The sequence below is a fragment of the Agelaius tricolor genome, unplaced genomic scaffold, assembly GCF_023055355.1.
Source record: "Agelaius tricolor isolate 1412-34295 unplaced genomic scaffold, bAgeTri1.0.p SCAF_4, whole genome shotgun sequence".
In the NCBI taxonomy this organism is placed as follows: domain Eukaryota; kingdom Metazoa; phylum Chordata; class Aves; order Passeriformes; family Icteridae; genus Agelaius; species Agelaius tricolor.
Genome location: NW_027269264.1, coordinates 6057133 through 6085030, shown reverse-complemented (window position 1 = coordinate 6085030; position 27898 = coordinate 6057133). Strand labels below are relative to the sequence as shown.

General features: G+C 40.5%; 1 protein-coding gene across 5 annotated transcripts in view; it reads right to left on the bottom strand.

Annotated features, from left to right (window-relative positions):
- PALM2AKAP2 (PALM2 and AKAP2 fusion) overlaps positions 1–27898 on the bottom strand; it is a 267192-nt gene that overhangs the window by 174502 nt on the left and 64792 nt on the right. For all 5 annotated transcript variants that reach the window (XM_071424436.1, XM_071424440.1, XM_071424433.1 and 2 more), the window contains one exon: positions 27450–27580. In XM_071424436.1, coding sequence (XP_071280537.1) covers positions 27450–27580 — 131 coding nt within the window. The remainder of the gene's footprint in view (positions 1–27449; positions 27581–27898) is intronic.

Genomic DNA, 27898 nt, shown 5'->3' with positions numbered 1-27898 from the left:
AGAGCAACAATAAATATCTGGGATTTTTGATAGCTTTTTGTGGCTGCTCAGAGAGCCCTTGAACATACCTGAACCCACATCTGACTCCAAAACCCACAACCATTGTAACACTGTCCAGATACAAACTATGATTGCTCAGCTCAGGGTGTAATGCTGGAGAATGTGAGTACAGGATGGTATTTCAACATTTCTGGTGCCAGCATGTGATTCCTGCCTCTGCAGCAACATTTTGGACTTTCAGCAAAGGCACAAGTGTTTATACCAAGTTTGTCCTGTTGCATTAGAAGTACCTTAGAAAAATGGAAGGAAAAGACTGGAAGATCCTCACCTAGTAAACATTAGTTTAATCTCATGAAATGTTGGGAGCCGGGTGAGCACATGGTCCACCAGTTTTTCTGTCTTCGGCTGACTGAATACATTCACTTTCTCATCTCTTGAAAAATTGTTTGACCTGCTTGGACCTTCCTCAGTGGAGAACTCTACATGTACACCAGTTTGTCTCTGGAAGAGCTATACATCTGGAGCTTGGTAATTGTAATAATGACAAACTGTTCCACATTGTCCTGAACTGTCACTGAAGCCTTGATCTCTAAATTTTAGGACACCAAGTTAGTTTTAAGTATGAAATTATTAGTGCCAGTGCAAATAAGCATGCACAGCTGGAAACCTTTGGTATTTCAATAAGTTTGCATGTGTCTACACAGGCTACAGACAGGAGAAATAAAATATAATTAGCTTTGTAGCAGTGCCATCCAGTAAATACAGTAGCAGCATTGCTACTAACAGACCCCAAGCTTTGTGATAGCTTTGTAAGCTTTAGGACTTGTCATGGTCCCTCTGTACTCTCCCCCTTTGTCTTCTGCACATGTCTGTATAACTGTATGGTGTAGCTGTGATCTATAGGCAGCAGTGCCAAGCAGTTTGTTCTGTGGAAGGAATTGCATATGAAGCCACTGATGTCATTCCACGCAGAGGAACATGGGCTTAAGGAAGTACCTTAATACAGTCAGTTTTAGTTGTGTACTACTCATGTTGTCTTGGCTCATCAAAAACTTTTTAAATTAAGGAGTGCATTTTTAAATTCAGGATGCCACAGCTGAAGCCCTGAAAGAGAGATGCAGTGTACTGTGAGCAGGAGGATGGGGTGGGATGTGATGACACAGGCAATGAGCACGTTCACAATGGTCAGATAAAGACTAGAGCTGGATAAAACAGCTCTAGGACCAGCAAGGAGGGAGAGAAAGGAACGAGTCTCAAAAGAAGCACGGCCTGCAGGTCAAGGCAGGTGACTGCTCCTCTGCACCTGAGCGCCAGACTCTGTGGGCTGCAGCTTCAGAAGGATGTGTACCTGCTGGAGCAAGCCCAGTGGAGGGCCACGGAAATCATGAGTGGTATGGAACATAAGTCCTATGAGGAAGAGCTGAGAGAGCTATGGTTGCTCAGCCTGGAAAAGAAAAGGCTCTTGGTGGACCCTGCCTTCTAGTTCCTAAGGGAGGTTTGTCAGAAAGATGGGGACAGACTTTTTTTCAAAGTTGGGCTCATATCCATAGGACAGGGCCAAAGAGGGTAGATTTAATATAGATATAAGGAAGAATTTTTTGTTATGGTGTGGATAGAAAGAAACTGGAATAGATTTCCAAGAGAATCTGTGGATCCCTCATCATTCTAAGTGTTCAAAGCCAGGCTGGATGGAGCTCTGAGCAATCTGACCTAAGCTGAAGATGTCATTGCTTGTTGCAGGGTGGCTTGGAGTGGATGACTTTCAAAAGTCCTTTTCAACCCAAATTATTCTGCACTTTCATGATTCTATCTAACATATGCAACACATATATAGCAGATTTGACACAGAATTACAGACCCATGAAGAAAGACTAAGGTATAAAGGGTATTAGAAAAAAAAAATAAGAATTGCTCCAAGTGGACTCCAAATTGAGGAAAAATAAACCAGCAATGTCTACATTACATTCCCCCTAGAAAAGGGAAGAAACCCTCATAATCAGCATAATATTTACCTTGATGAAGAGTCTGAGATGCTGATAACTTGGCATATATTTTAACTATGTGATGGATCCGGAGAGGTTGTGGAAGAGTAACTCTAAGAACAGAGAAAAGGGCAGGTGCTAGGAGACATGTAGCTATTACTCTGCAGACTTTTTATGTAATACTGTTTCTCTTTCTCCTCCTATAATATTTTGACTGATATTAAAAACAAGTCAGTAATTAGATTGGTAAGATTTGGTTTACCTTAACAACAAAGTTTTGGGTTTGCATAAAAAGCCTGCTTATTTTTCATCCTGACATTTAATTGAGTGCAAGTACGTTACATTGTAGACAGAAGACGGATGCCTAGCTATTTCCCAGCTCAATGCTTTATGCACTATACTTTCTTTCCTGTGGTCTTTTTGTTTGTGGTTTTTTTGTTTTTATTTTTGGTTTTGGTTTAATTTTCATTTTTGTTTTCCTTTTCTTTGATCAGATGGACTTTGGGTAGCATATTCAGAAGAATCTATTTTCAAGGGATAATTTATCCACAGCTAATTTAAGGACAGAAATAATTTTCCAGACCCCAGATTTTTAAAAAGTTTCCAAATGCTGTAACAATACAACATCATGTGTGATTCAATGTTACAGCAATTCAATGTTACTGAATGTGGCAGCACCCATTATTTCAGTCTACAGGAGAAAGACCAGACCAACCTGAACACTGGCTTCCTGTGTCTAGGTCTAAACCAGAGTACTAGGGAATGGTGCAGGCAAGTGCCAGTGGGTAGGGTGGGGGAAACTAGTGGGCATTGAATAAAAAAATAGAAAGCTTTTCAGGAGAGAGGCAAAATAGAGCTTTTTAGCTGTAGTTCACTTAAAAATGCTTGTTTTATTTAATAGATTCTATTCTTTTAAAATAATGGTTCGTTGCACTTTCACTTCCAAAATTACCATAGTTTTTTAGAAAAACAAGGTATTTTGAAACTGTAAAGTTAAGTGTTAAAATGTAACATCTCAGAGTTAAATAAAGTCAATTTTTTTCTGTCCATTGAATTTAGCAGGTTATTTTACCGTACCCTTTTTAATACTATGGAAAACAATGGCTTGGCTTGAATTGAAAGTTCTCACTTCCTGCTCCTTACAGCGTCCTCAGTCTAGGGAGCATGTTATACAGATGTGAGACTTTCAGGTGTGCTAACTCATACAGAAAGGCTACGTCATTTTTAAAAATAACATCAGGGTGATATTTCAAAACCTAAGGCAACATGGGGAAGCACCAAAAATTTCTTATGGAGGTTTTCCTCACATAGAGATTCACTGTTATATCCTTGTTATTATGGTAGCACTTGTGACATGAAAGCAACTTTCTAGAACTTCATGTTCTATTCAAACATTTTTAGTATATAAAAGAATGCATCTTTTGAAGCATTGCCAGTCTTTGGATTATTTCAGTGAAGGATAGATATATTTTGTTTCAAGATTAAAGACTGGAAACTATGATATAACACTAGTAATATTTGCATGCAAATAAAATCCAGATTTTTTTTTTCTCAAAATTATTTTCTTCTCCTTTCACTTTTTTTTTTTTTTTTCCACTCGGAGGGTTTTATTCCTTAAAATCTTCCAGGCAATCTGTCAGTTTCCTAAGCAGAAAAAAGTTTTCTGCTTCTTTAGGAGTCTGAATGCCCACAATTCCTGAATATAACTCTCTGGGATACTGTTATTATATACATATGACACTAACCCCCAATAAATGTACACACATGGACATAAAAACTTGGTGGCAGATTTTAGAAATATAGACCTCTCTGTCATTGCTACTGTAATTTTAAAGAAATTATTTTTTATTCCAGATAAAGATGTATACTTAATACTTCTTTTGCTATTATTTACTGTAAGATAAATAAATGCAAGCCACCTTGCTATCACTCCAGAAACAAAGGATGCATAAAATGTGGTCTTTGGGGATGTATATTTGCACTATTCAACAAATAACCTTTAACACGTATCCATCCAAAGTTTTCTCCTGCAGTCCATGCATACATCAGATTTGCCTGTCAAAGAAGACATTTTCCTTTAAAATATGGCAAAAAGAGAAAGTCCATGGTTTCACCTTCCATTGGTTCCTCCCCTGAAGTACCTCTTTGTGGTATGGAAATATGTGGTATGGAAAATGTGGTATGGAAAAATTTTCATTGGAAATATGAAAATATAAATTACTCGATAAACTAATGGCATTGTCTGTAATCTTAGTGAGATGCCAGCTGCCTTTGTGTTTTACCAAACTGAAGAGAAGATACTAAATCCTCACTTTGTGGTGCAGGTGAATATGCATACAAGGTCAGTAGAGCTTTCTTTACTATCCAGCTAGCAGATCATCCTTATGACTTCTGCAAGTTACAAAACTAAAACATTTCCACAGAGTGTGGCATCAGGACAACTTCACCTGGGATGACTTCTCACAGGATGCCATGGAAAATATAATGAAAATGGCAATTTTTACGTCTGTTGTACTTCCAGTTCTCACCTATATCTCCTTGGTTTAAAAACAACTGGACAGATCATACATTGGCATCCTATGGCAAAAAGGAAACTATAATAGTTCCTCCCATCAAAGCTAATCACACAGTTCAAAATAGGACAGTGACCCTCCCAGCTGTAAATGTTACAATAGGGAAGAAACTGTTCCAGATGTGGAGTTAGCCTGTGAGCTGGCAATCTGTGCCTCTGGGAGTTAACCCTCCCCTGGTCACAGTCATCCAGGACACAGCCCTGGGCTGTGAGGGACAAGAGCACTGGATATGATGCACAGCAGGCAGAGAGCTCCTGTTAAGACAGAGACATTAAGAAGAAAGTTACAGTGGTGATGTGAAACCCTAGCCTGCTGCATTGTGGGGTCATGGTGATTCCCCAGCAGATGGAAAGAAATGCTTATGAATGAGAATTTTAAAGGGATACATCAAATATAACACATTTCTAGTGGTCTGCCAAACAAAGCTCTGCTGCACACACTTCAGTGCAATGTTGGTTGATATTCTGGTCCCTGATTTCCACCAGACTTTTATCTTGAGTATAGTTGCACTATTTTTAAAGGAGGACGTGGTTCTGGATAGCTTATGGAAATACCTTAATACAGTCAGTTTTAGTTGTGGACTACTCATGTTGTCTTGGCTCATCAAAAACTTTTTAAATAAAGGAGTGCATTTCAAATATGTTTAAGCCTGGCAGAAGCCTGTGCTGACATTGCCTGTTGACCTGGGGCCAGGTGCAGCACTCCAGGCTGGCGCGGCCTCTGGCGGCTGCCAGGCAGGGGGGTGTGTCAGCAGGGCACTGCGCTCTCCCTCAGGGAGGGAGCAGAAGTGGGTTTTGGTGAGTCCGGATGCTCAGCACAGCACTACAGCCTTTCCCACGCCACACTGACCAGTAGCTGACCTGTCTGTCCCACATTCAAAAATAGATACAATATACAGCCTGTTTCCAGTTCTGGCTGAGGAAGAGAGGGATGTAAAAGTAATATTCTGTGGTAAAATTGAGCTTTCCCAGGGATAATTCCTAATGGCTGTAAACTGCTGTCCTCTCCCTGGGGTGGGATCTTGACATAATTTCATGAAAACTTGGTCATATAAGCCTCTGTATTTTAGTTAACTATTTCTATTTTGGACCGCTTAGTGTCTTATGTTAAAAAAAAAAAAAACACTAAAAAAATAATGCAAAAACATATACTTTGACCTTATGATTACACTTCTGTTGGGAAGCAGTCAGGCTGAAACTGGCACTTTCCATGTGTCCTCAGAAGGGGCTGTAGTGAGAAACCTGGTATTTCATACAAGAAATGCTCTAGGATTTTGTTATTCTCAACTTAAAATAAGCAGGGATGGAGAGTGATGCATTTATGCACTATGCAGAAATAAACAATGACATGTAAGAGGGAGTCAGGCAGTGGTACTCACAGGAAAGGTGACCTGACAACACTTAGGATGGGAGCCTCTAGAGAAGGCCCACACCATCCCAGCACAGTAAATTCCCAGTGCCATTCTTGGTTTGCCTGCTGGCTTGCAGACTGTGGGACACAACCTTGAAAATAAGCACCTCCTCTTTTCCTGTCTGGGACACTACACATTCTCAAACTGCTTCTCCTCATGCTTAACATGAAACATGGCGGGAGAGCTTTTCTATGTTCTGCTTTTGAGACAGGACAGAACAGGAATCAGAAGTCATTGCTGAAGACCAATCCAGTGAAGAATGACTTCTCTGGAGGAATGAAGTCTTGCCATGCTTGAGTGATCCTGTGTGCTTGTGGAAACCACAGCACTGTCACAACACCAAGCTGGGAATGCCAAACACGTGTTTGGGAAATGGAAGGCAGCCTAGTGAAAGGATGAATAAGGGCAAGAAGGAACAGGAGCAGAGAAGGCATTTTCACATCTCCATGCTGCAACTGATGATTGATGGGATCATCACAGCTACACTATCACTAAAAGGAGAGGGAACAGACCTGTTGCATGGTTCCTGGCAACAGTGACAGCAGGGAGAGGGCAGGACTCCCCTCCTGGCCGCCGTACTGCTGCCTCCTGTGTCCCTTTCCACGAGGTGGCTGTGCTTTCTGTACCAGTGAAGGACCCCAGGGCAGGACCACCTGGTGCTGCACGTGTAGAGGATGGGTACAGCAGGGTGCTGCAGCCGGCTGCTGTGACAGCACAAAGCAGGGTGAAGGAAGGGAACCACAGGTTCCTTGGACAAGATTAGTGATATCTTACAGATTAGGAAGGTAGCTTAATGAGTTCCCTGTTGCCTTGGATGTTTAACATGCTGTATCAATAGCAGAGAATGTAAGATGCTTTTGGCAATTCCTAGCAGAAATCTGGAAGATATGAAATAAAGAGATATAACAAACCACTGAAAGGAAGTACAATACTCTTAAGACCCATTTGTATTGAGCAACTGCTGTGACAGAAAATATATATGTTTGATTTTCCTTGTAGATACAATGTGGTAAATAACTGTTAAGCAATCATGAAGTATTTTTATGCCGTATTGAGCAGTTGTTTTGTTTCCCCCTTGGAATGACTTTTTATCTCTCTGACGATAGATTATTTTTCTGTCTTTGCTTAGAAGTATATACCATTTTGACATTTGTGGGGATTAAAGGACAATCGAAAATTATGGCACATGGTTGATGATTTCCCTGAGAAGTATTACTCCTTTGCAGAACACTGACTTAATTAAATGTAAAATATTTACAGGAATTTATCTGTTCCATGACAATCTGACAGGAAATTATCTCAATATTTTGTTTCCATGAAGCAGAAACATTTGCTTTTTACATTACCATTTAACAGATAAAAAAAGATAAATATGTTACACTGTCAGTGTTGAGAGTGTTTTAGTCTTATCAAAATAAATATTTCCAGGAGGTCAAACAAATAATATTAATTCCTCTCTTTCATAATATTTTTGATAAACATATTTTTTTCTCTGTCTTTGAGGCAGTGCTGAAATTTCAGTCTCAGAATTTTGTCTATGATAGGTATTTCTAGTTATGAGCCATTCAAGTCATCACTTTATGCTACAGCTTCTTTTATAGCTTCAGCTTCTCATAATCCTGTTCTGTAGGGTGTGCAGAATCTAAAATTTATGCCTTCTGTTTTTCTTCACAGATGTCTATTCTGACTCAAATGACAAAGCATGAAAATCCAGAGTCTATTTCAGACTAGTGAAACAATGTTAAATTATTTGGAGAGTAAAACTGAAACTCTGAATTCAAACCAGAAGATATATTTCTGCCTTCAAAAAAGAACTTTGAAACAAGTGACTCCAACACAGAAATATTTTTCCAGCTAGTGAGAAGAGGGGGAGTGGAAAGAAAACTCCATCATGATTTCAAGCAGTTGTACTGGGAGCTGGCTGGCTGCTTTGCAATGGTAGTCCATCCAGTTCTGTGCCTGGCATTAGCTGTTTCTAGATATTTTATGGAAACAGACCAAAAATTCAGTTTTGACTTGCATATAGGAAAGTTTTTTCCTTACCTAAAATGCAAGAAGCTGGCTTTGTTATACACAGCAAGAGCCAACAGCCTGTTCCAAGCACTAACAGTCTGCGAATCTCTGGGGACTCTACATGGTATTTTCCAAAATACACCACTATATGTGTTTACAAGTGCAACGAGATAACTGTTCATAATGCAAAAAATTGGGGGTTCCCTCATACCCACATTTTTAATTCCTTGGTTTGAGTTTCACAATCTGTCATTTGCTCTAGTGAAAAGCAGTTTCTGATCTCACTTCTCTGTTTCATTTCCATATACACTTAGCACTTCCCTTCTCCAAGAGAATTACAGAAACATAAAATAGCGCAGCCCTCCTTCTTACATCAAGTATCTCAACAAACTGGTCAAGCTTCATCCTAAAACTGTCCAGGAACAGAGATCCTCTGTAGCAATTGACAATCTACTCCAGTGCTTCAACATGCTCACTCTTGAAAAAGGTCTGCAGGAGAAATACTTGATTATTTTCTTGAAGATCTGGCCTTCTGGCATTTTAATCCCATTTCTCTTGTGTTTGAAATTCATTTCCCCCATCTTTATAGCTATTTTCAAACTAGTTGAAGACATTATCACATCCTTGTTCAACTTTCTTTTCCCAAAATAGTTTTCTTCTGCAAGTTGTGGATCTTTGTTATCAGAAAGAGGAAGATAAGTCTCTGACTGGCTGGAAGCAAGTGCTGAATCCTAGTGACCCAGGGGGAGGGGTCCAGGAAGGTCCTTGATTGCAGACTGTGTTGGCTGAACTAACATTGTTCCTGCTGATTGTCTCTGACCTCATCTCACAGACCTGAAATGATGGGCCCTCCATGGCCTCTCCAGTGCTTCACTGTCCTGATTACTGGAAGAATTTGTCTAATGAACTTCCATTGCCAATACTTAATTTCGGTAGTTGTTGTCCCTTCTACTGTGTACACAAAGAACCCATTATTCCTTCCCATTGCCATGGCTGATGAAGGTTTTGAAGACCTACTCTCTGCATTAGACTGAGCACTCTTTCCTTGCAGACCATATATCCCAACCACTTCCATCTTCTCCTCCTGATTTTCTGGTAGTCTGAACTGTACTTTCAGTGCAATTGTACTTTCAACTGCACATTAATCCAAGTGAGGTGTTGCTAGCGATCAGGAGAGTACTCTTTTATGTTTCATTATCTGCATACCAAAATGTCTTTACAGCCCAAAATCCTTGACTCATGTCCAGCTTCTTATTCATCCTAGCTCCCACATGCTTTTGAGAGAATTGGGCTGACAGCCACAGTTGGCTGTCTACACAGTTGGCTATGCCTGCCCAAAGGTAAAATTTTGCAACTTCCTTCTATTGCATTTTAGCATCATCTCTGATTTGCAATTACCATACTGTTCTTCACCATGTGCCCCCATGCTTGATGTTGTCCTCAAGTTTAATAAATAGAGCATCTACTCATAAACCTTCTCATCACCTACAGTATTATAAGGAGATGAAATAGTCTAAGAACCAGAACTATTTTGACGGAATAGTTACTTACCAGTATTGTCTCTGTCATAGACAAGTTTTGTCCAAATCATATTTCTACCCGCTGAATTATAAAAGCATCAAAGATCCCTTACTGTTAAGGTAAATGGCATCCTCAGCTGACATGGTCTGCTAGGTTGCTGTCAAGGAAGCTGAGTACCTTGCCAGGCCTTATTTCATAAATTCAAGTTGTTTAAGAATCTCTATATTCTCCTAGACAACCACATGTAGTCCTCTAAGGAATGAAATTAGGTTGGTATCCTTTAACTGTTCTTTTCTCTGCCCCCTTGGTAAAGTTAAGCATGGCATTTGCTTTTCCTATGAACATCTCTTTCCAAGACTTCAAAGGGACAGGACTCTGAGATGGTTTCAGCCAGATGTCCAGTTGGGGGATGGATCTCACCATGCTCAGATGATCTGAAACCAGTCTTATTTGCCTCAGTATTCCTCAACTTGTTTTTCCTGATTCTGCTCCAGATATGTACCGGGTGCAACTGCACTTCTTGCCCAATTCCAGCACACCTTTTCAGTGAAGGCTGAAGAACAAAACATGACTCTTAGTGTCATCTACCATCTCTCCTCTCTGTGAAACAGGAGATAAGCATTTTCCTTTGTTTTCTCCCTACCAGTAACACTAACACAAAATAATTTCCTATTATGGTATGCATCACATTATGCCTCTGCCTTTTTAGCTTTTGTCCTCACCTGCTTTTGTAACTCTTTCAAGTTATGCTTAGGAAACTGAACTGATTTCCATTTTCTGTGACTTTTTGTCTTTGCTTAATGCCACAGAAAAGCCAGTGATTTAGTGCACTGAATTGGGTCCTACACCTCCTATCTTTTCCCTAGCCAGTTTTTGCTTTTATGGTAATTCACTCTGTGTAACTCCTCTAGCCATCAAAGTTTTCAGTTATGAAATTTTGAGTTTATTGAAATCTGTCTACCCCAAATCCATTATTTTTAATTTACTTTTCCATTTGTGAGTCACAGACTTCATAATTTCATAGTCATCCTCATCCCTAACTGTTACATTTTGTGGGGTCTCACCATGAACTAACCACTCTGCAGAAATTTCTCATTCTGAACAGTTAGCTGAAAGAGGTACTAATGCTCCAAAAATTTGCTTCCCTGTACAGGGTGAGGATAACATGATTAATGCTCTTTTTAAAATAAGCATAATTTTTAAATTACTTGCTCTTCTTGTAAGTGTTTCTTCTGCGGAACTTGCCAGGGGATGCTACTAGTTAAATGAATCTGAGAGTGGTGATTGAGTCTTAGAACTTTTCTAGTATCATTAGGGTAACCTAGGTGCTCTTGGTCAGGAGAAAATTAATATGCAAAAGCTATTCTTCCCTCAATCAAATCACAGCTTCTTTTTAGATAACCAAACAGTACAGCTACAAGAATGATAATCAATGTCGGACACAAAGAACAAAAATTATCCCTCTCTTCTGCAAGTCTATCCTCCCACTTAAAAAATTGTCTTCCTAGGAGGATAATGAGGAAAAAGAGAGAAACAGTGAGAATCAGAGGAGAACCTGTGCTGAAACAATAATTTTGACATTTCCTGATTCCATCCGGAATTAAATAATTGCACCATCACGCTATAACCTATTGTTTCTGGGTTAGTAGGATTGACCTGTGTTGTCCAACCCCCTCCAGCCATGGTCACACAGGCTGAGCAATGCTTGAGGACCATCAAGGCCCCTGCTCAGTGAGCATGGATGGCACAGCTGACAGGGGTCTGTGATACCACTGAGTAAAACTCCAGTTTGTGGGTTTGCAAATCCTCCCATTTGCAATCCCTGGGATGAAAGGAGGCAAAAAAACTAGAGCTAAAGCCTGGAAAAGTTTCTGGTACTCCCCAGCTCCCTCTGTGCTGGAGTGGCAAGAGCCTTCCTGTTGCTGTCCTAGAGAGAAACAGATAGTGAGGATCATACCATTGTGGAGTGCAGAGGAAAAAGAGGGTTTCATCATGGGGACATGTCACGTTGCTGCTCAGAGTTAAAAGGGAATTGGGTGACAAAGGAGGAGAGCAGGAATCCAAATGTTGCCTACAGACCCAGCTGCCTGCCTTGAAGACTGTCTTTAAGGCAGGTCACTTTACTGAGATGTGACAGGAGAGGAATCTGCAGAAAATTGCTGTTTCCTTGAAACCCTTTGCCATGTTGAAGAAGTTACCAAACTCTTAAGAATAAAACAATTAAATAAAACCAGAGGCTTGGCAGGAGGAAAAGATAGATATGAATAGTATTTAAGAGGAATAAAGCTGTGGGAGCTGTTAAACTCCAGCAACTTTAACAGCCATGACAGCTTTAAATCCTTACTAGTCGTCCTACCAACAAAGTCCACCTAACTGCAGCAGAAAAGGAATGCCTCTCTGTTGGCTCCCCTTCCTTTCATTTGTTCCAGCTGATGGGGGAGAAGATGCACAATTAATATTTTATCACCAAATTAATAACTGATGCATGGTCCTTAGGCTAATATTTCTCACAAACAATATATGCTGTATGAAATGAGAAGTTCAGCTAACCACTAGAGAGGAGCTACTTTATTAAAAAAAAATGAATGGAACAGCAATGAGAGCTGCTGGAGTACTTTTGGTGATTTTGAAGATGATGCTTTATCACTTCACCTTGATTCTCCTTGGGAAGCTATCTTCTCTGCCTGCCACAGTTCCCCAGTTCTTTATTAAAGTTTCCATCCAGCAAAAAATGGACTCTTGTTCTCCAGGAAAAGCTGGAGGAAACGGATTTTTCAAACCCCTCATTATGCACATCCTCTCAGAATACTTTCACAAACATATGATTCAGCAGCCCTGGGGCAAACAGATGCATTAACACATTTTGTACACTCTGGGCTATTTCCCAGACAGCATTCCTCCTTTGGTAGACACAAAACACTACTATATGTTTAGAAGACACTTTCCTATGAAGGAAAGAAAATCCTTCAAAGAATTACTTAAGATGGGACCATTTTCAAAATACAGGTGGTTCGGATGAAAAAAATCATTCCTTCATAACTATTCAGCACCACAAATTGCTCTCAGTACATAGAACAGCATGAACTTTTCACCAGTAAAATAGTAAAACAAGAAAATTACGTAAAACCAAGATGTTCCATGTCCTGTTTTAGTGTCTAGTTACTATCTAGAAAAGCTTCAATTACAAAAAAAACCCCAAACAAACAGATTAATCCAACATAGATTTGTATTATAGTTAACTTGTCCCAGTTATCTAGGGGCAAAATCAGTGTATTACAGGCTACTACAGCTTCTGAGAATCTCTCTACATAATTTTTGTGCCAGCAAAAAAAAGTCACATATTTAATTTTTGAATGAAAAATTTCAGATCTCTGTAGTATATGTCGCTTCCATAATGATTGTCTTTTGAATGAAGGTTATTCATATTCAGAGAAACGAATTTAAAAGCCCACTTGCAATACATTTTCAGCTTTGTTCATGTACAGTACTTTCAGATATCTATATACCTAACAAAGCAACAAGCAGTACAGTCAGAGATCACTAAAGACCTCTTCTCTAACCAAACATAAGCTACAGTTTTCCTTTCCCTTATTGCACAGAATCCTTTTCTGCTCAGCAGCAGGTAAAGCAAAGACTAATGAGGGAGGAATCACCTTTCAGAAATGCTGGGTCATTGCATTAGGTTTTCCAAATGTCTTTTCTTTGGGGAGATGAGGTGGCTCAGCGGGGGCCGCTAAGATGGAAAAATATCAATGTATTACTCATCTTATTCAAGATGCCAGTACGATGCAGTCTGTACTGACGCAGTAAGTGGTAAGACAAGCCACCTAATGAAGCTGGGAAATTATTAAATACCAGCACTCTTAACAAGAAAAATTACATTTTCAGGATAGGTAATTTTGCAACTTTGCCCTACAGACATTTCATATGACAAAAGAAGCACTGGAAATAAGGAAGGAATATCAGACACCCCGCTTTGCCTGAGTCATGTTTCACAGCTGTTGTTGATCTGGTAATTGTTCAAAAGAAAAGCTGTATTTTCTTGTTTGCAATTGAGGCAAGTCAAGAACAGCGCCACTGAAGTAAGCAAATTCATGATTTAACTGTGCTAACCCAACAGCACTCCAGTGCCACATAAAGCCAGCCTGGTGCCCAAGGGTATTCTGGTGGTGCTTGTTGGAGGGCCTGACAAAGCACAGCTCCGCCAAGGAGCCACCTGTAAAAGTCATCCTGTTCATTAAATGTCTTCATTTGTCACACACCCCATTTAAGCAGGAGTTTTCACTTCCTGAAAGTCATGAAGAACCACAGTGCATTCTCCTGGCCTCCACTTGCATTCAAGAGGGAGCAATTGTGGATGTTCCATTCTCTTTTCTTCTTTGAAATGCCTGAACAGTGGAGTGAATGTCTACAAAACACAGTGCAATAGCAGCCTTGCTAAAAAGTAATGTGTTAGCAAGTTATACTGCGGGCAAGAAATCTGTTTGGTTCTGGGATCAACAGTGGAACTGTTGACTGTGATCAAAGCCTAGGACACTGTAAGCCAGGACATCAGGATGTGGCCCTCATATGTTCTGCTAATTGTTTGCAGGTTATCAAAGCATTTGTTAGCTATTACATTACCATTCTGTAGAGAGGAAAAATTTGAGGCACGGATGAAGAGTTTACATGGTGGACATTGGTCTGATTTGGTCATATTTTCTGCTCATGCACTGCAAATTTTAAATAACAGCATTTAACAAACCAGTCTAACACAGCATCTCTCTGCTATATCTGAAGTTTGGTATTGCCTTAGGAGCTATCATTTTGACTGTACCAGTCCCTGATAATTGAAGGTCTCTGGGTAGAAACAGTGTACTACAAACATTTAGGAAAAAATTAAACTGGTAAGAAGAAAACTAGTTCTCAAAACTGTTTATGCAAAGAAGACTTAAATTACTGAAACCTGTTTTCAATTCATTCTTCCAGGAAGCCTACACCGTTTTCAGCAACTGCTGTCCAGACCAAGCTGGACTCTTTACCTGACCTCTGATGCTACACATACATGAAAGAATCTCCCCAATAGCCCTAACAGGTCTAGGAAAATAGGATTATTTTTCTGTGATATAGTATCAATATAAGCAATGATTATCATTTTTAAAGCTGTTTTTAAGTAGCAAAGAGCAGAGAATAACATGGGGGTTTTGAATGTAGGGTGGTTGCTCCTGAAATTACTTGTCTAAAAGATGATAAAGGGAGAGTTGACCACTGCTGCCTGCTGGAAGATTACAAAACATTGCCCATAGCCATAAAACTGGGCTTTCAATGACCATATGTGTGACATAACAAGTTACATCTGATGTGGTGATTACTTCCAGCCTTTGGCAGGCAGGAAATTTTAGATTGTGCTTAAGTGAAAGTACAGCAATTTCACAAGAAGAAAACAGAGCTGAGGATCATCATGTTCTTGGCATGGTGACACCCTGCAGTTCTCCACAGCTCTCCCCAAAAGGTGATACCAATGGGGTAAGGGCTTAAAGGCATGAGGCATTTCCCTTACATGTTCTGGGGCATAAACAGGGTACATGTGTAAATCCTATGGTATCTTCACTGTTTCCTCCTGCTGCAACATTTTCTAAAGTCAGAATGATTTTATTTTACCTTTTATTTATTTTCTTGGCTGAAAATCTTATGGCATCAAAAGCGGACTGCCAGTTTAACAAACATGAACCACTTCCCCACATCAAAAGTGATGTCTCATTGCTGGGTGTAACTTCTGACAGTGAGCTGGGGTGTCCTTGCAGGACCAAATCAATGCCTAGCCTCATACAACCCCTCTGGATTAACATTTGGAAGGTGAACAGACTACTCTGGTTTCCCTACCTGGATGCTGCAAGCAACATGAGATTTACATGCTGCCATTCTGCTGGTGTCACATTGTTGCTTTGCAGCAGCTGATGCCTGGAATGCATTTCTAAATTTAGGAACATTTTGCCTATCTGGGCTTATTCCAGGTGTGCCAAGTCACAGAGCTCAGAGGTCATCAGTCAAGTTGGAAAACCCTTAGCCTTTTGCTGTAATTTAGTAGTATTTCATATTGCCCTTCTATTCTTTTGGAACTAAGATCTTTGTCTTCAGCTGAAAGTCTCAACAAACCTTACCTGGGTTATTAAGACTGCTCCTTTATCTAATGGACTTACATGTAGAAAAACATCTTCCTGCAAACCAGACTACTCACCCACATCCTGATTGCAATGTGGATTCTTGGGAGGATCATGTATGTGATATTCATTGTCCTGATTAATGAGTACCCTCACATAGAGCAAAAATGAGACAAAAGATGGACTCATACCAGGAAACAGCACTCACAGTTTTCTAAGTATGTTTTTAAAAATGCACAGGATTAAAACTGAATTGAAAACTTCCAATATATTTTTAGGGCTCCAAGATTTAATTATAACTTGTTTTCCCTGGTCTCTTATTTGACATGCATGTTACGTGCTCCCTTACCATATGCTTACGTATTGCCAGCAATCCATGATTACATGGAATATCTGTCTATTCATAATTTGTGCAGTTAAGGTTCTGTAGGCAAGTTCATGTTTCCCAAATGGGTTTCCTACAAACAAAAAGTTCTCTAAACAGCCCAGTAATAACTCCATCATTTAGGACATTTTCCCTGAGCTACAATCAAAGGTAGCAGAGTCTGAGCTGGAATTGCTTTCTCTCTCTGGTATCTGTTTGTAGACAATGAATGTTTCCTCTGGTGTTAAAGATCTTTGCTACAATTTGAGTCCACCAGTTGGTTATAGACTTAACTACTTGAGAAATCACTCAAGCTTGGAAAACCTAAGCTCTAGTCCATGCTTCTGGTCCCCACTTCCTTTTCTTGTCATTCCTTGCCTTGATGACCTGCATATAAAGTTTTTGCAGCAAAGAGTATATACTACTGTGCACAGCATGGGGTGGGGTGATGCAACCCCCCTGGAGATCCAGTAGGAATCCTGGGCTCCTGACTCACTGCATATAGAGAGTGACAGCAGGAGAAAAAGAAGAAATAAAACAAACCCAGTGGTTAATGAGCAGAGATAAGAAAACCACCATCATGTTACAGAGAGTCATCATTTGGGACCTGGATTTTGACAGCTGAATTAAAATAAAACTCCTTTAGGAATTACCAACAAAAGCTATTTAATTTATGCAGGTGTGTCACACCATGGGCCTGAGGCACCCCAAGCCATGTCTTCAGAAGCACTATGTCTCAGCTGCCACTGCAAAATAAAGATAAAAACATGAAGAATTCTGAAGAGCAAAAATTCACTTGCTATTCTAAGGGGCAGCAATGAAGCTCTCTTCATAAATGAGAAGCAATTCCTGTACCAAAGAGATGAGCTCACATCATACTAAATGTGTGAGAAAGATAATTGCACAAATGAATACTGGAGTATGAGATGTGGAAGAACTGCTGAAGTACTTTGCTTAAAATAATGCAAGAAGCCTTTGGCAGAGGTAAGAGTTTAACCCAGGGGTAATTCTGCACTTCATTCTCTCATGGCTGATTTCTTTCCTTGAAGCAATTCCCAGAGAAATGCTCTGCACCACCTACATTGTCTAGACAAGTGCAGGATGCAAAGACTTGGTCCCCGTGACTCTCTCCACTAGCAATGACTGCAAACTTTCCCACTGATGTGCTGGTTTGCCCAGAGGGTAGGTTATTATTAAAAACATTTTATTTCAGTATGTATTCTAGTAGAGAGGTAAGTACATGGCTACAATAACCTCTGCCTACAGAAGTCACTGCATTTAAGAGTCCTAACTTTTTGCTGGTAAAAACATCAGTCCACAAAGGGAAGCTTTGCTTGTTTAGCTGCATTAGTAAAAATGTTCTAGAATAGAGTTTGCATAATTTAACTAACTTTCATGTGAAGACTAAATGCATTTTCCTGGGAATGGGAAATTAACCTGGTATTGCTCTGCCGGGTCTTTCAGACCATATACAATCTGACAAATGTTTTTACGGCTTTTTGAAGTTTCACCAGTGATCCAGTTATTCAGAATCAGCTTCATCTGTTTCAGATAGTCTTTTCCTTGACAAGTACTTTGCTTTTGAATTTACTTGTCTTCTTAGGACTCTGGTACTGTATTTGGGTGAATGTGTCCTGAGGTAGACTGACAGCTACAGAGAAGGGAGAACAGATCCCCATTTAAGCCCCAGAAGAGACATGTTACTGGCACCTAGAGCATATCAGACCCTTGTCCACAGATTCTTTTACATGGGTAGCACCGAGGAGGACCAATTTCAGTATATACCTGTCTTCCACTGTCTCATAGCTATGACTCCTTGTACATCAGGTAGTCTTCACTGGCTGAAGGACTTCTAAAAAGAAGCATGAACATTGTCCAGGTCTGACTCCAATGCCTGGTAAACTAGAATTTACCTTTCACTTCAAGTATTCTTTCTAAGACATTAATGATGTTCTAAAGTCATAATCCAATACTGCAGTTGCTTGGCCTTGCTGACCAAACTTTGCAGCACACAACATGCTTTGTTCAGGAGTCCTAGTTGCAGCTCTGGGTATTGATTACATGGAAATCCCTGGTAGAGCTGTGCTTTATCAGACCTTGAACTAATATTTTATGTTGTTGGTTTTGCAGAATTTTTGAGTTTTCCTTCTTTCCTCCTTCTCTTCCCCTCCTCTGTTGCTTGAAAGTACTCCTGACATCTTTGTTAAGTCCTTTTTCCCCTGTGGCCTCACAGGTCACAGCAGATGCCATGCAAGTCTTACTTTTAAATTATTTTAATCCATGTGGATATGTTGTGTAAAGTCTCTTGCTGCCTCCACTTATCAGTCCCTATCTCTCCCCCATGGGTTTTGCTGCCCTTGTGCACATGTCATACCAAGTCAGTTCTGTACTTTGACTTCTTACTGCAATCTGGTGCTGGGGCCTGATTCCTCAATATCTTACCCTATAGAGCCATATACCATTTCAACCTACAAGCCTGTGTTTGTGCATGGCAATGAGCATGTTTTACCTTTGTAACATGCTGGTCCAAGCGCTCTGAATGATCCTTGCTGTTACTTTGACCACATCGGTTGTATTCTTGGATGTCTACAGATTTTTCGGAATGCACTGAGCTTCTCTGTTACAGCTTGTTTGCATTTTTAAAGGGAGACCATGATACATGTGCAAGCCCATTATTGTCTGTTCCTGAGCATGCCTGAACATGCCTTGGGACTTTTTTCTTTAACTGTGAATTCTTTAAATGAAATTCATTACATGTGCCCCTTTCTTATCAATCAGGATTCCATACTGCACATCCAGTCTTTGCCTCCAATGGACCAGGATGGGGATTTGCTTTACTTTTTGCCTTAGGATTCACCTACTGCAGGAGTTAAAACACCCTACAGGGAAGTTGACATGCTTTGCAGAGTGCGGATTTTTTAAAATCAAGGCTCAGACTACCAATGCCCACTGGGTGGCTCCAGACACTGCACCTTGCCCCACCTCCACCTACTCAGCACTAGTCCAGCTCTGCAGAAGAACGTGTTAGTGCTGGAGATCAGCAAGAGTGACAGGGCAGAGCCCGGGGTCACAGAATCACAGAATCACAGAATTTCTAGGTTGGAAGAGAGCTTTAAGATCATCGAGTCCAACCCATGTTCTAACACCTCAACTAGATCATGGCACCAAGTGCCACAAAAAATGTCATAAACAGATGATGCACCAGACACGTAAATAATGATGTTGATGAATATTTGCATCACGGTAGTGCCCAGAGGCCCGGTAGAGGGTGCCTGTGCAGGAAGAAACATCAAGGCTTGAATTCCACACATTGCCCTTGAGGCACTTAACTGACCCACGTGAAGTGAAGAGAGAGAGAGAGAGAGGCTTACACAGGCCACAGAGGTGATGTTGCTCCCTCACTGACTGCATGGGGGGCCAAATGAGATGGTGATTCAACGTAGGTGACTTATTTAAGCTCCTAGATCTCAACAGGATGAACCTGGCCCTCTGGGAGAATGGAATATTGAGGACTAGAATTGCACCTGTGTCTTCCCTGGCTCTGTGACCACATGTGTGAGCATGTGTACATGTACACTGCATGTCCTGACCTCAGAATTTTATCTACACACACACACACACACTGGATGTTCTGGTCTCTTTATGTCCAGCACATAAAGAGTGGTTTGGCAGGGAAGAGAGAAGTCCTCTGATTTAATTTGGAGAGAGACTAATGATCCTGTAAAGCAATAAAACAAATTCATGCTCTTGCCTAACTCTCTGCCTTCTCTTTCTAAATACACTCCTGGTTTGTCATGTCCATGTCCATGGATTGTGCACAAATTGGTTACCTTCACACAAACTTGTCTTCCTGTTATAGAATTTCCACAATTTTATTTTTTGTCATCTACCAGGTGCTATATGAACCAACTGTGTGTAAGGAGCTGTTTCACCTGTACTACGCTGTGTTAGGGCTGGCATACAAGGAGAGTAAACCAACCAGACAACTCCAACAAAAGTAAGCATAACAAGGAAAAGAATGGACTCTGGTCAGTTTTGTTTTACTCCATGTAACTGTCCCATTTGGATCGTGATTAATATTTAATTCGGACTAATGAAGTTCAACAGTTTCCCACACTTCATGTTATAACACAGTTCACTGCTTCAGGAAACCCCTGTCAGTTTTACTAGGCTTAAAAGAGGTGTGAGGATCCTAGATGGCTTTGCATCAGTGGTGATTCAATACATAAGATAATGCATGTGTAAGGAAGAGATTTCCCCACCTGGCTAACCCCATCACATTAAGAGATGTGCACTTTTTAACTTTGAAGTGTTAAAGCCAAGGAGGCTCAGGAGTTTTTCATCTGATAATATTTCACTACGTCTCATCTAGTATGGCAGCAGAAACCCAGCCTTGCACAAAATGTCCATTTTATTGAAAGGCTGCAGTTATTGAAATTGCATTTTTCTTGCTGAACCTGACCTAGAGGTATTGCCCCTTTCACAAGAGGGTGAAGCATGTGAGCTGGTATTAACTCATGTAGAAACTGATGGCACTTTACAATTGTTATCTTGCCTAAAAGATGCATCCTTGTGTGGTGGTTTTAAGCCCAGCTGGAGATGAAACACCATGAGAAGAAATTAACTCCACCCTAGCTGAAGCCAGGACACCTTGACAGCCTGCTTCTGTTCTCAGGGAGTATGTCTCTAAATCTATAGCACACTGACATGAGTGAAGTGTCAGAAGCACTAGAGGAGGAAAATACTTTGCTATGTACAGGCAGAGTTTTATATTTCTTTTATATCTGGCTCTCAAATTAGGCAAATGGGTGTCTTTATCGAGATCCATATATGGTACACATATTTAAGGAGAGCAGACACAGCTGGTATGGAGGGAGTCTGTACTCCAACTGAAGAGTCTATCTTCTTCTCTATTCTGTAAGATGCATAGGAATAATTAAGTTATTATGAGGTAGCAATGCCTAGGAGTTGTGGAAGAGCCAGAGATTGCTACTATTAAACTCAGAACACCAGCATTTAAGCAACTGTTAAGGCACTGGCATGGCATTCTACTATTTTGAGTTGAGTTTCAGAGCTGAAGTAGTAAGCTGTGTTATTATTTTTAGTGTCAGCTTGTTGTTTCTTTTTTTTAAGTGTTGCATCTGAATATATTATACCATATGAAAAAACTTCAAATCCATTGCCACCCAGCAACCCTAGCTCATTGCTTTTCTTACATCATCATGCGAGTTCTGAGAAATTCTCTAATCACACTGCAGAACAGGTTCCTTTGAAAACCTGTAATTTCCTGGTTGTTAGGCTTTTTGTCTGGTTTTGTTTTGGTCTCTGTTTTTCTAAGAAATGCATAATATATAATAAATAAACCCCATCAAGAGCACAATGGGAGGTGAATGTTGTGCTCTTTTGGAAACCACCGTTCTGAGGGATTGCTGAAATTGGAATCTGCAGACCTGCAGCACATGAGAGCTGGTGTTGATCAGTCTTAGTGGAGAGCTAGACAGAAGGCTTGGGGATGAACAGCTACTCCTGTGCAGAAAGCTTGATAGTCCCTCACAAGGTGAGCAGAATTTGAAGACACTACATGGCCATGAGGAGATATTCTTGCAAGTTCACTCTTACAGAGCTCACCCAACAGAACTGCTCAGATGGGAAGCGTATGGAGGTGGACTGAAGGCTTGCCTATATCTGGCTGTCTACATAAAAGCCGAAAATGCTGAATAACAATGCTCCTGATAATTTTCTCCATCTGCCATCAATGTGAAGTTGCAAAATAAGACACACTGTTCTCTGCACTAGCATAATTTCAGGAACTGCTCACATCTCTCTGGAGGTTAAGACTGAAGGGAAATGGCTGAGACCTGGCTAGGGAGAGGTTTATGGCAGCTCTGGTCCCAGCTTACACTGTCTGCTACAGGGGAGGTCTGGGCAGCTGGTTTTGACATCAGATGATCCTTCTCTTGAAGGAGTGCAGTTGTATCTGTCTTAAGTTCTCTCTCTCTCTGTTATGGAAAGACTATAAGTGACAGTGCAAGATAGACTAAGTATGTTTCAGAGTTCCCAGTCTGAAACATACTAGGTTTTTATCATGGAAAGAAGATGCAGGAAACAAACATTGGCATTAGAAAGAAATGAAACAATGGATGCCTGAAGGAGAGAAAATGCTAAAGGTGCAGCAGCTGCAACAACCTCAGCTGAACCATGAATCTGTACATGCTGGACTCTTCAGTGAGAAGAGATTTTAGCACAGACCTCATCTGGCATCACAGATCTGTTAGGCACTCATAGTCTATTAATAAGATATATTAAGATTTTATTTTCTGCATATCAAATCAGCTTGGGGAGGGTTTTATTCTCATGGCCTAGGGCAGCTTATCTAACAGAACTCAAATCTAAGCATTTACCTGTAAAATTCAATTGCAGTAATGGGAGAAGACAATGTTTCTGCCATATTTGAAGAATTTCTACAATATTTTGCATCTGCTTCCACTTAGATTTGGACTTATGCCTAATACTGGTAAGCAGACAGAGACCAAAGACAGTAGAACAAGAGAGTGCACAGCCAAGGCACCTTTTGCTTGGGAGAGGTGGTAAGCTTTTACTCAGCTTACAGTCAGCATCTATTTTGCGTCATGCAAGCTTACAGACAGCATCTATTTTGGTCTCTCAGGTTAAGTGTTTTTCTTGGAAGCTGTGCTTCTCCTGCACTTCATTTCATTAGGCATCTTTCAGTTCAGCACTCTGAGATGGGAGTTGCTGGGAGGGAGGGATTTTTTGCATACATTTTCTACCTGCCCACATCAGCAAGATAGCAACAACCATCAAGGGTGTGCTTGCCCCAGGACAGAGCTCATGCCCTATGGGCCAAAGCACAGACTTTCCCATCGTTAGCACTGGAGCTCTCCCTCCGTGCTGGACCACCGTGGAAAAGTTTTCTCCTAGAGGTGATACAGCAAAGGCTTATCACCAGCATGCAGAAAGGTGAAGCATTTCACAACCCCAAAGGGCTTTTGCAAGCATAAGGACCTTGGATGTGCTGACAGCTGGGCAGTCCTGAGCAAAGAGCAAGGGATCCGCTTACTCCTTGGCTTCTTCCTGCACTGCTTCACCTGCAAGAGCTGTCACAGCACCAAAGTGCCACAAGTGGCTCTTGCGTGTACATTTTGGGGATCCAGAATCCACTGGTTTAAACTGTCTGCCTGGTCCACATGTCCAAAATGGCTAAAAGAATAATTCATCACTCTTTGGAGTTGTTGGGCACCTCCTCATCCAAGGTGAACAAATGCACTGTTGATTACTGGAGGGATATGCCACTCTGCTGAACATTTATTTCATGGTTTTCTTTAGTCCAGGAATGACAGTAAGTCCAGTCCTGGTACTTCATGCAAGTGTTCATCATCAAGCAGGGAGATATAGAGTATTCCTTGTTTCCATGCTACCCAAAAGCTTCAGAGAAACAAAAACCCTTCATCTTTTGCAGTAAACACAGGCCACCAGCTATGAGCTATAATTTAATCTAATATAACAAAAGAATTTTGGGGGCATTTGAAATGCTGTGAAGGAATAGTAGGCTTGGAGTGGGCTGCTCTGTTTTGTGGACATTACCTGTATAATATCCAGATGTCAAATCCCAACTTTCCATTCACTGCTGCAAAACACCCAGACCGTCATGTGGTAAAAAACCCCAAACAATGGGAGGCATGCAACACATTGCAGCATTTGTTTCACCTACAACACACTATCACAGGTATGTCTGTGGAAGTTACTGGAAATCTCTATCAATGCTATCCCAAATAATATGTTTCAGGTCTGTGATTTGGAGAATAAGTTTAAGGGAGGGGAAATGCTTTTAATTAATTTTTGACTCCTTTACTATAATTTACTCAAATCTAAGGTAGCTGCAAAAAACGGGATCACTTCTGTACTTTGTAACAATGGGAAAGATAACTCAGAAATATCTGCCTCCCTCTACCACTGTCCCAGGATCTTCATACGAAAAAAACTAAATAACTTCAAAGTTTGTGTGAAGAGATATTCATGTCTGGCTTCACTCTGACATTGACACAATGCTGCCACTAGTCTTCCTGCCAGGTTTCAAACATTTAGCAACATTATTTCACTACTGACAGACATCCAGTCCACTAAAGACTCCATGAATGTTGAATAAAGGGTTCCGTCTTCTTAAGTTCCATTAGGTCCATTAGGTCAACGGGACCAACCACTTTTTTAAAAGAAATGCAAGAGACAAAGGATTTTTACATGAGGCACCTTGTGCTTTTCTGAAGATTGAAGTCAGGCAATGAGGAGTGCTGGAAATCCAGGACCAAAATCATTCAGCTCTTTTGACTCCTCGATTTTCACTTTGCATTCTTGGTTACAAGGGTTCTAAACATATTAAACTGATCCCAGCTGTCAAATCACTGTTCTGCCTGTAATCCACAGTTACACTATTCATATGCCAGCATCGCGTCCTAATCTTGCACTGCTTGTTTTTTTTAACTTATATGTACATTGTGTACTTCTATGCCCTCTTGATGTTAACTAGCAGCATTATAATAGCATTAAATTATTTGCATTTCATTATTTGTTCTGTTTTATTCCTCTTTTTTTGATGCTGGTATTTTTTCCACTGCTTAACATGAAGTGCACAAAAATGCTGAGTAATGTAGACATTCTTCTTCAAAATGCCTTTGCAGATGAGGAAGCTCATTAAATCATTACACTTACTCATGTCTAAGCTGAGTCATGCACATATCCTTGCAAGCTACAAGCTGAAGTATATGATTTCCTGTATCATGATAAAATAGCACAGAAGTCTAATAAATAAGAAGCAGTCTGTACTCTTATGCATTTTTACTGCCTCAGTTGAAATTAAACACTTCCCACACAAAGGAGAACTGGCAACACTATCTTAAGAATAAGCATTAGAAGCATGTTTACATCTTGCAAAACATATTATTTTAGTGAGAAAGTCACTTAAAACTGATCTAGAGTGAGCAATGCCCAACCAAAGAATTTGTGTGATGTGAAAGGCCTTAAAGACCATCCACAAACCCAGTGCTAGCTTTACTGTTTCTCCAAAAGGCATTGGTCTTTTCTGGACAGCACACATCCTCATGAGCCCACCAGCTACACAAGCCCACCTTCATGAGGCTACATTCTCATTTAGGAATGCTAGTCTGGCCTCAAACACTCTCAGTTTTCTCTTCTAAGGACCACAGTTCACTGAGATTCTCAGACCTACTGGTACAGCTGGCCTGCAAATAACGACAGATACTTCTCTTGTACCACAGCAGTTCATGTAGTAAAAGCAGGGGTATGAGAAAGGAACCCTTTTGACTGCTTCAGTGTGTGTAGAAGAAATGGTGCTTTCTGTCATGATGATGGGATGCTCTGCTGCCAGAGAAAAGGGATGAATTCCCATTCTTAAAGCAGGCTCATGGATACTGGCTACCAGCAGGTGCTGGACATTGTTCCTCACAATCTAGCTTCATCCTGATCCAAAAGGAAATGCAAAGGATATATTTTTAATAATATATTATGTATTTTTGTATTTTTTTCCAGTATGTGTGTCCCAATACTTTTTCTCAGACATATTGATTCTGCAGCTGCTCTGTGCTTGCCCATATGATGCAGTGTGACACTAATGAATATGTAAGCTGCATAGCACAGTGGCTTTATGGTCCTGTGGAATCAGCTTTAGGGCTGGTCTTGAAGTAATTTTCTATCCTCCTCATGAACCAGCTTAGTCTGTTCTCTGTCACCTTTGTTGACAGGGTTTGGGCTTTTTTACAGGGCTCCCCTTGATAGTGCAGAGTGAACCTCCAAAGGGCCACTGATTCCCTGCAAACATGAACAGATGAACAATCTCCCTGTAATCCACCCCCTTGATTCTCTCCTGGGAATGTGGAGGGAAAATGTAGTGCACAGACAGCAAGAAAAATACTTTCAGGATGAATCCATTCTACTTCATTCCTCAGCATAATGTGCTTGATGTCCTTCTACAGCCATTTACCTTCTTAGCCTATTTTGATGGGCTCTGGATATGCCATGTTGTCATGGATATAAGAGTAATTAGATTAATGACCTCAACCTCTGCTGTCTAATCTCTACAGTTCAGATGTAATATTTTCTCATTTAAATTAAAATACTTTTTTACTGGCTTTGGAATTCCCTTAGAAAGACAACAGGGAAGTTAAGTTTGTTAGTGAGGCTGTCACTCAGCTGAAATTAGCCACTCTGACATGTTTTGCTGGATGGGGTCAGGGCACTTAGCATCTTTCAGCACTAGATGAAATATGTATTACAGTACATATTTCTGAAGCACAGTCCATGTATTCTTTCCATTTACAGTATTAATTTATGAAGTAAAATATCAGATATCATATGAAGTCTAAAAAGTTTTCTTGCCTTCTGCTACCACAAACATAAAAGAACAATACACATTCTCAGACCAGTTTCAATTAACATGAATCACAGGACAAGGACCAGTAGCACGAGGTAACTCTTACATTCATGCTGATCAATATCTTCCACATAGCAGTTATTTAGCATTATCCGGGCTTAGGGTAGGTCTGCTTGTCTATATCCCCAGAGAAACATTCTCATTGACTTCTCCAAGAAATTTCACAAGAAACCTGCCATAAGGCAAATTGAGTTCACCAGATATGAAGTTAATACCTCAACCTTTGGACTGCTGGTCCTATTCCCCTTTCTCTGTAGTAGCCTCAGCTGATGTATTTGTAAAATTTGTGTTGCCAAATTTCACCAGCTTTTGCCAGTTGAAAAAACTCTAAATTGACATAACCTAAATGGCAGAAGCAGCCCTGGAATTTGCCCTATGAGGATTAAAATCACTTTCCTTATGAGCCTTTTATTCCTTTAGAGCGCTTAGTAACGAAACAAGGAAAAAAAAAACAAAAAAGAGGACAAATGTCAACTCAGACTACAATGGGAAACTGATAAAAGGAAATCACTCTAACACACAAACCTTGCTTTTGAAAGCAGGAAGTATTTGATCTGCTGGTGGCATCTGCTGGTGCATTTCAAGAAGTCATTTGCACCAGTGAAGTGAGTGCAAAAGGATGCTCTCCCTCTTCGAACTCATTTTGGCTGTAGGAGGTGTAAAGAAATGGAGAATCTATTGGGTTTTGATCAAGTCATACACATGCACCTGAAGGGGGAACTTGGCCCTCTGTTTAGCTACCTCACGAAAGAAATCCATAAAAGTCCATTAAACAAAAGATAACACACTGACTCATCTTGAACAACATGGACGTCCAGGAGACAAATGTTGGGTGTATTTGGCTGTATGTGTGACTGCCTTTTACAGTCTTGCCTGGACAGCTGCCATCAGCTGTTGCCAGAGATGGGGACCTGGGCAAGGAAAATCTCCAGCCTTCATGGGAGTGACTGTTCTTAGGCAAAGCTAAAGGAAGCTGTCCCTACCTGTGTATGTTTTCTTCCAGCTTTTTCACCTTCAGCTCATCCTCTTCTGACTGCTTCCTTCTGGCTTCTTCCTCTTCTGCAGAGCCAGCAGGAATTCCCTGTAGCAGCCATTTTTCCCGAAGAGCTTTTGACTGCAATGTAAAAAAATCCCGTATCTTAGGTATAGACTGAACAAAAACTATCTGAAGATTGAGAAGAAGCTGTCTTTGTTTATGAATATTAGCTTGTCCCCACTGAATTTCTGCTTACTGCTTCAGACAGTTGATAACAGCCAAACAATCAGCTGTTTATTTAGATGTCAGGTCTTTCACATTGAGGAGTGTCAGTTTCACAGTATACAGTTTATTTACTATCAGTGCCTTAACATGAAGTTCTTTTTAGTTCCTAATAAAACCAAGAGTTTAAAATGAGCAAATCAGCAAGTCCTGGAAGAACTGAAGTTTTTGAAC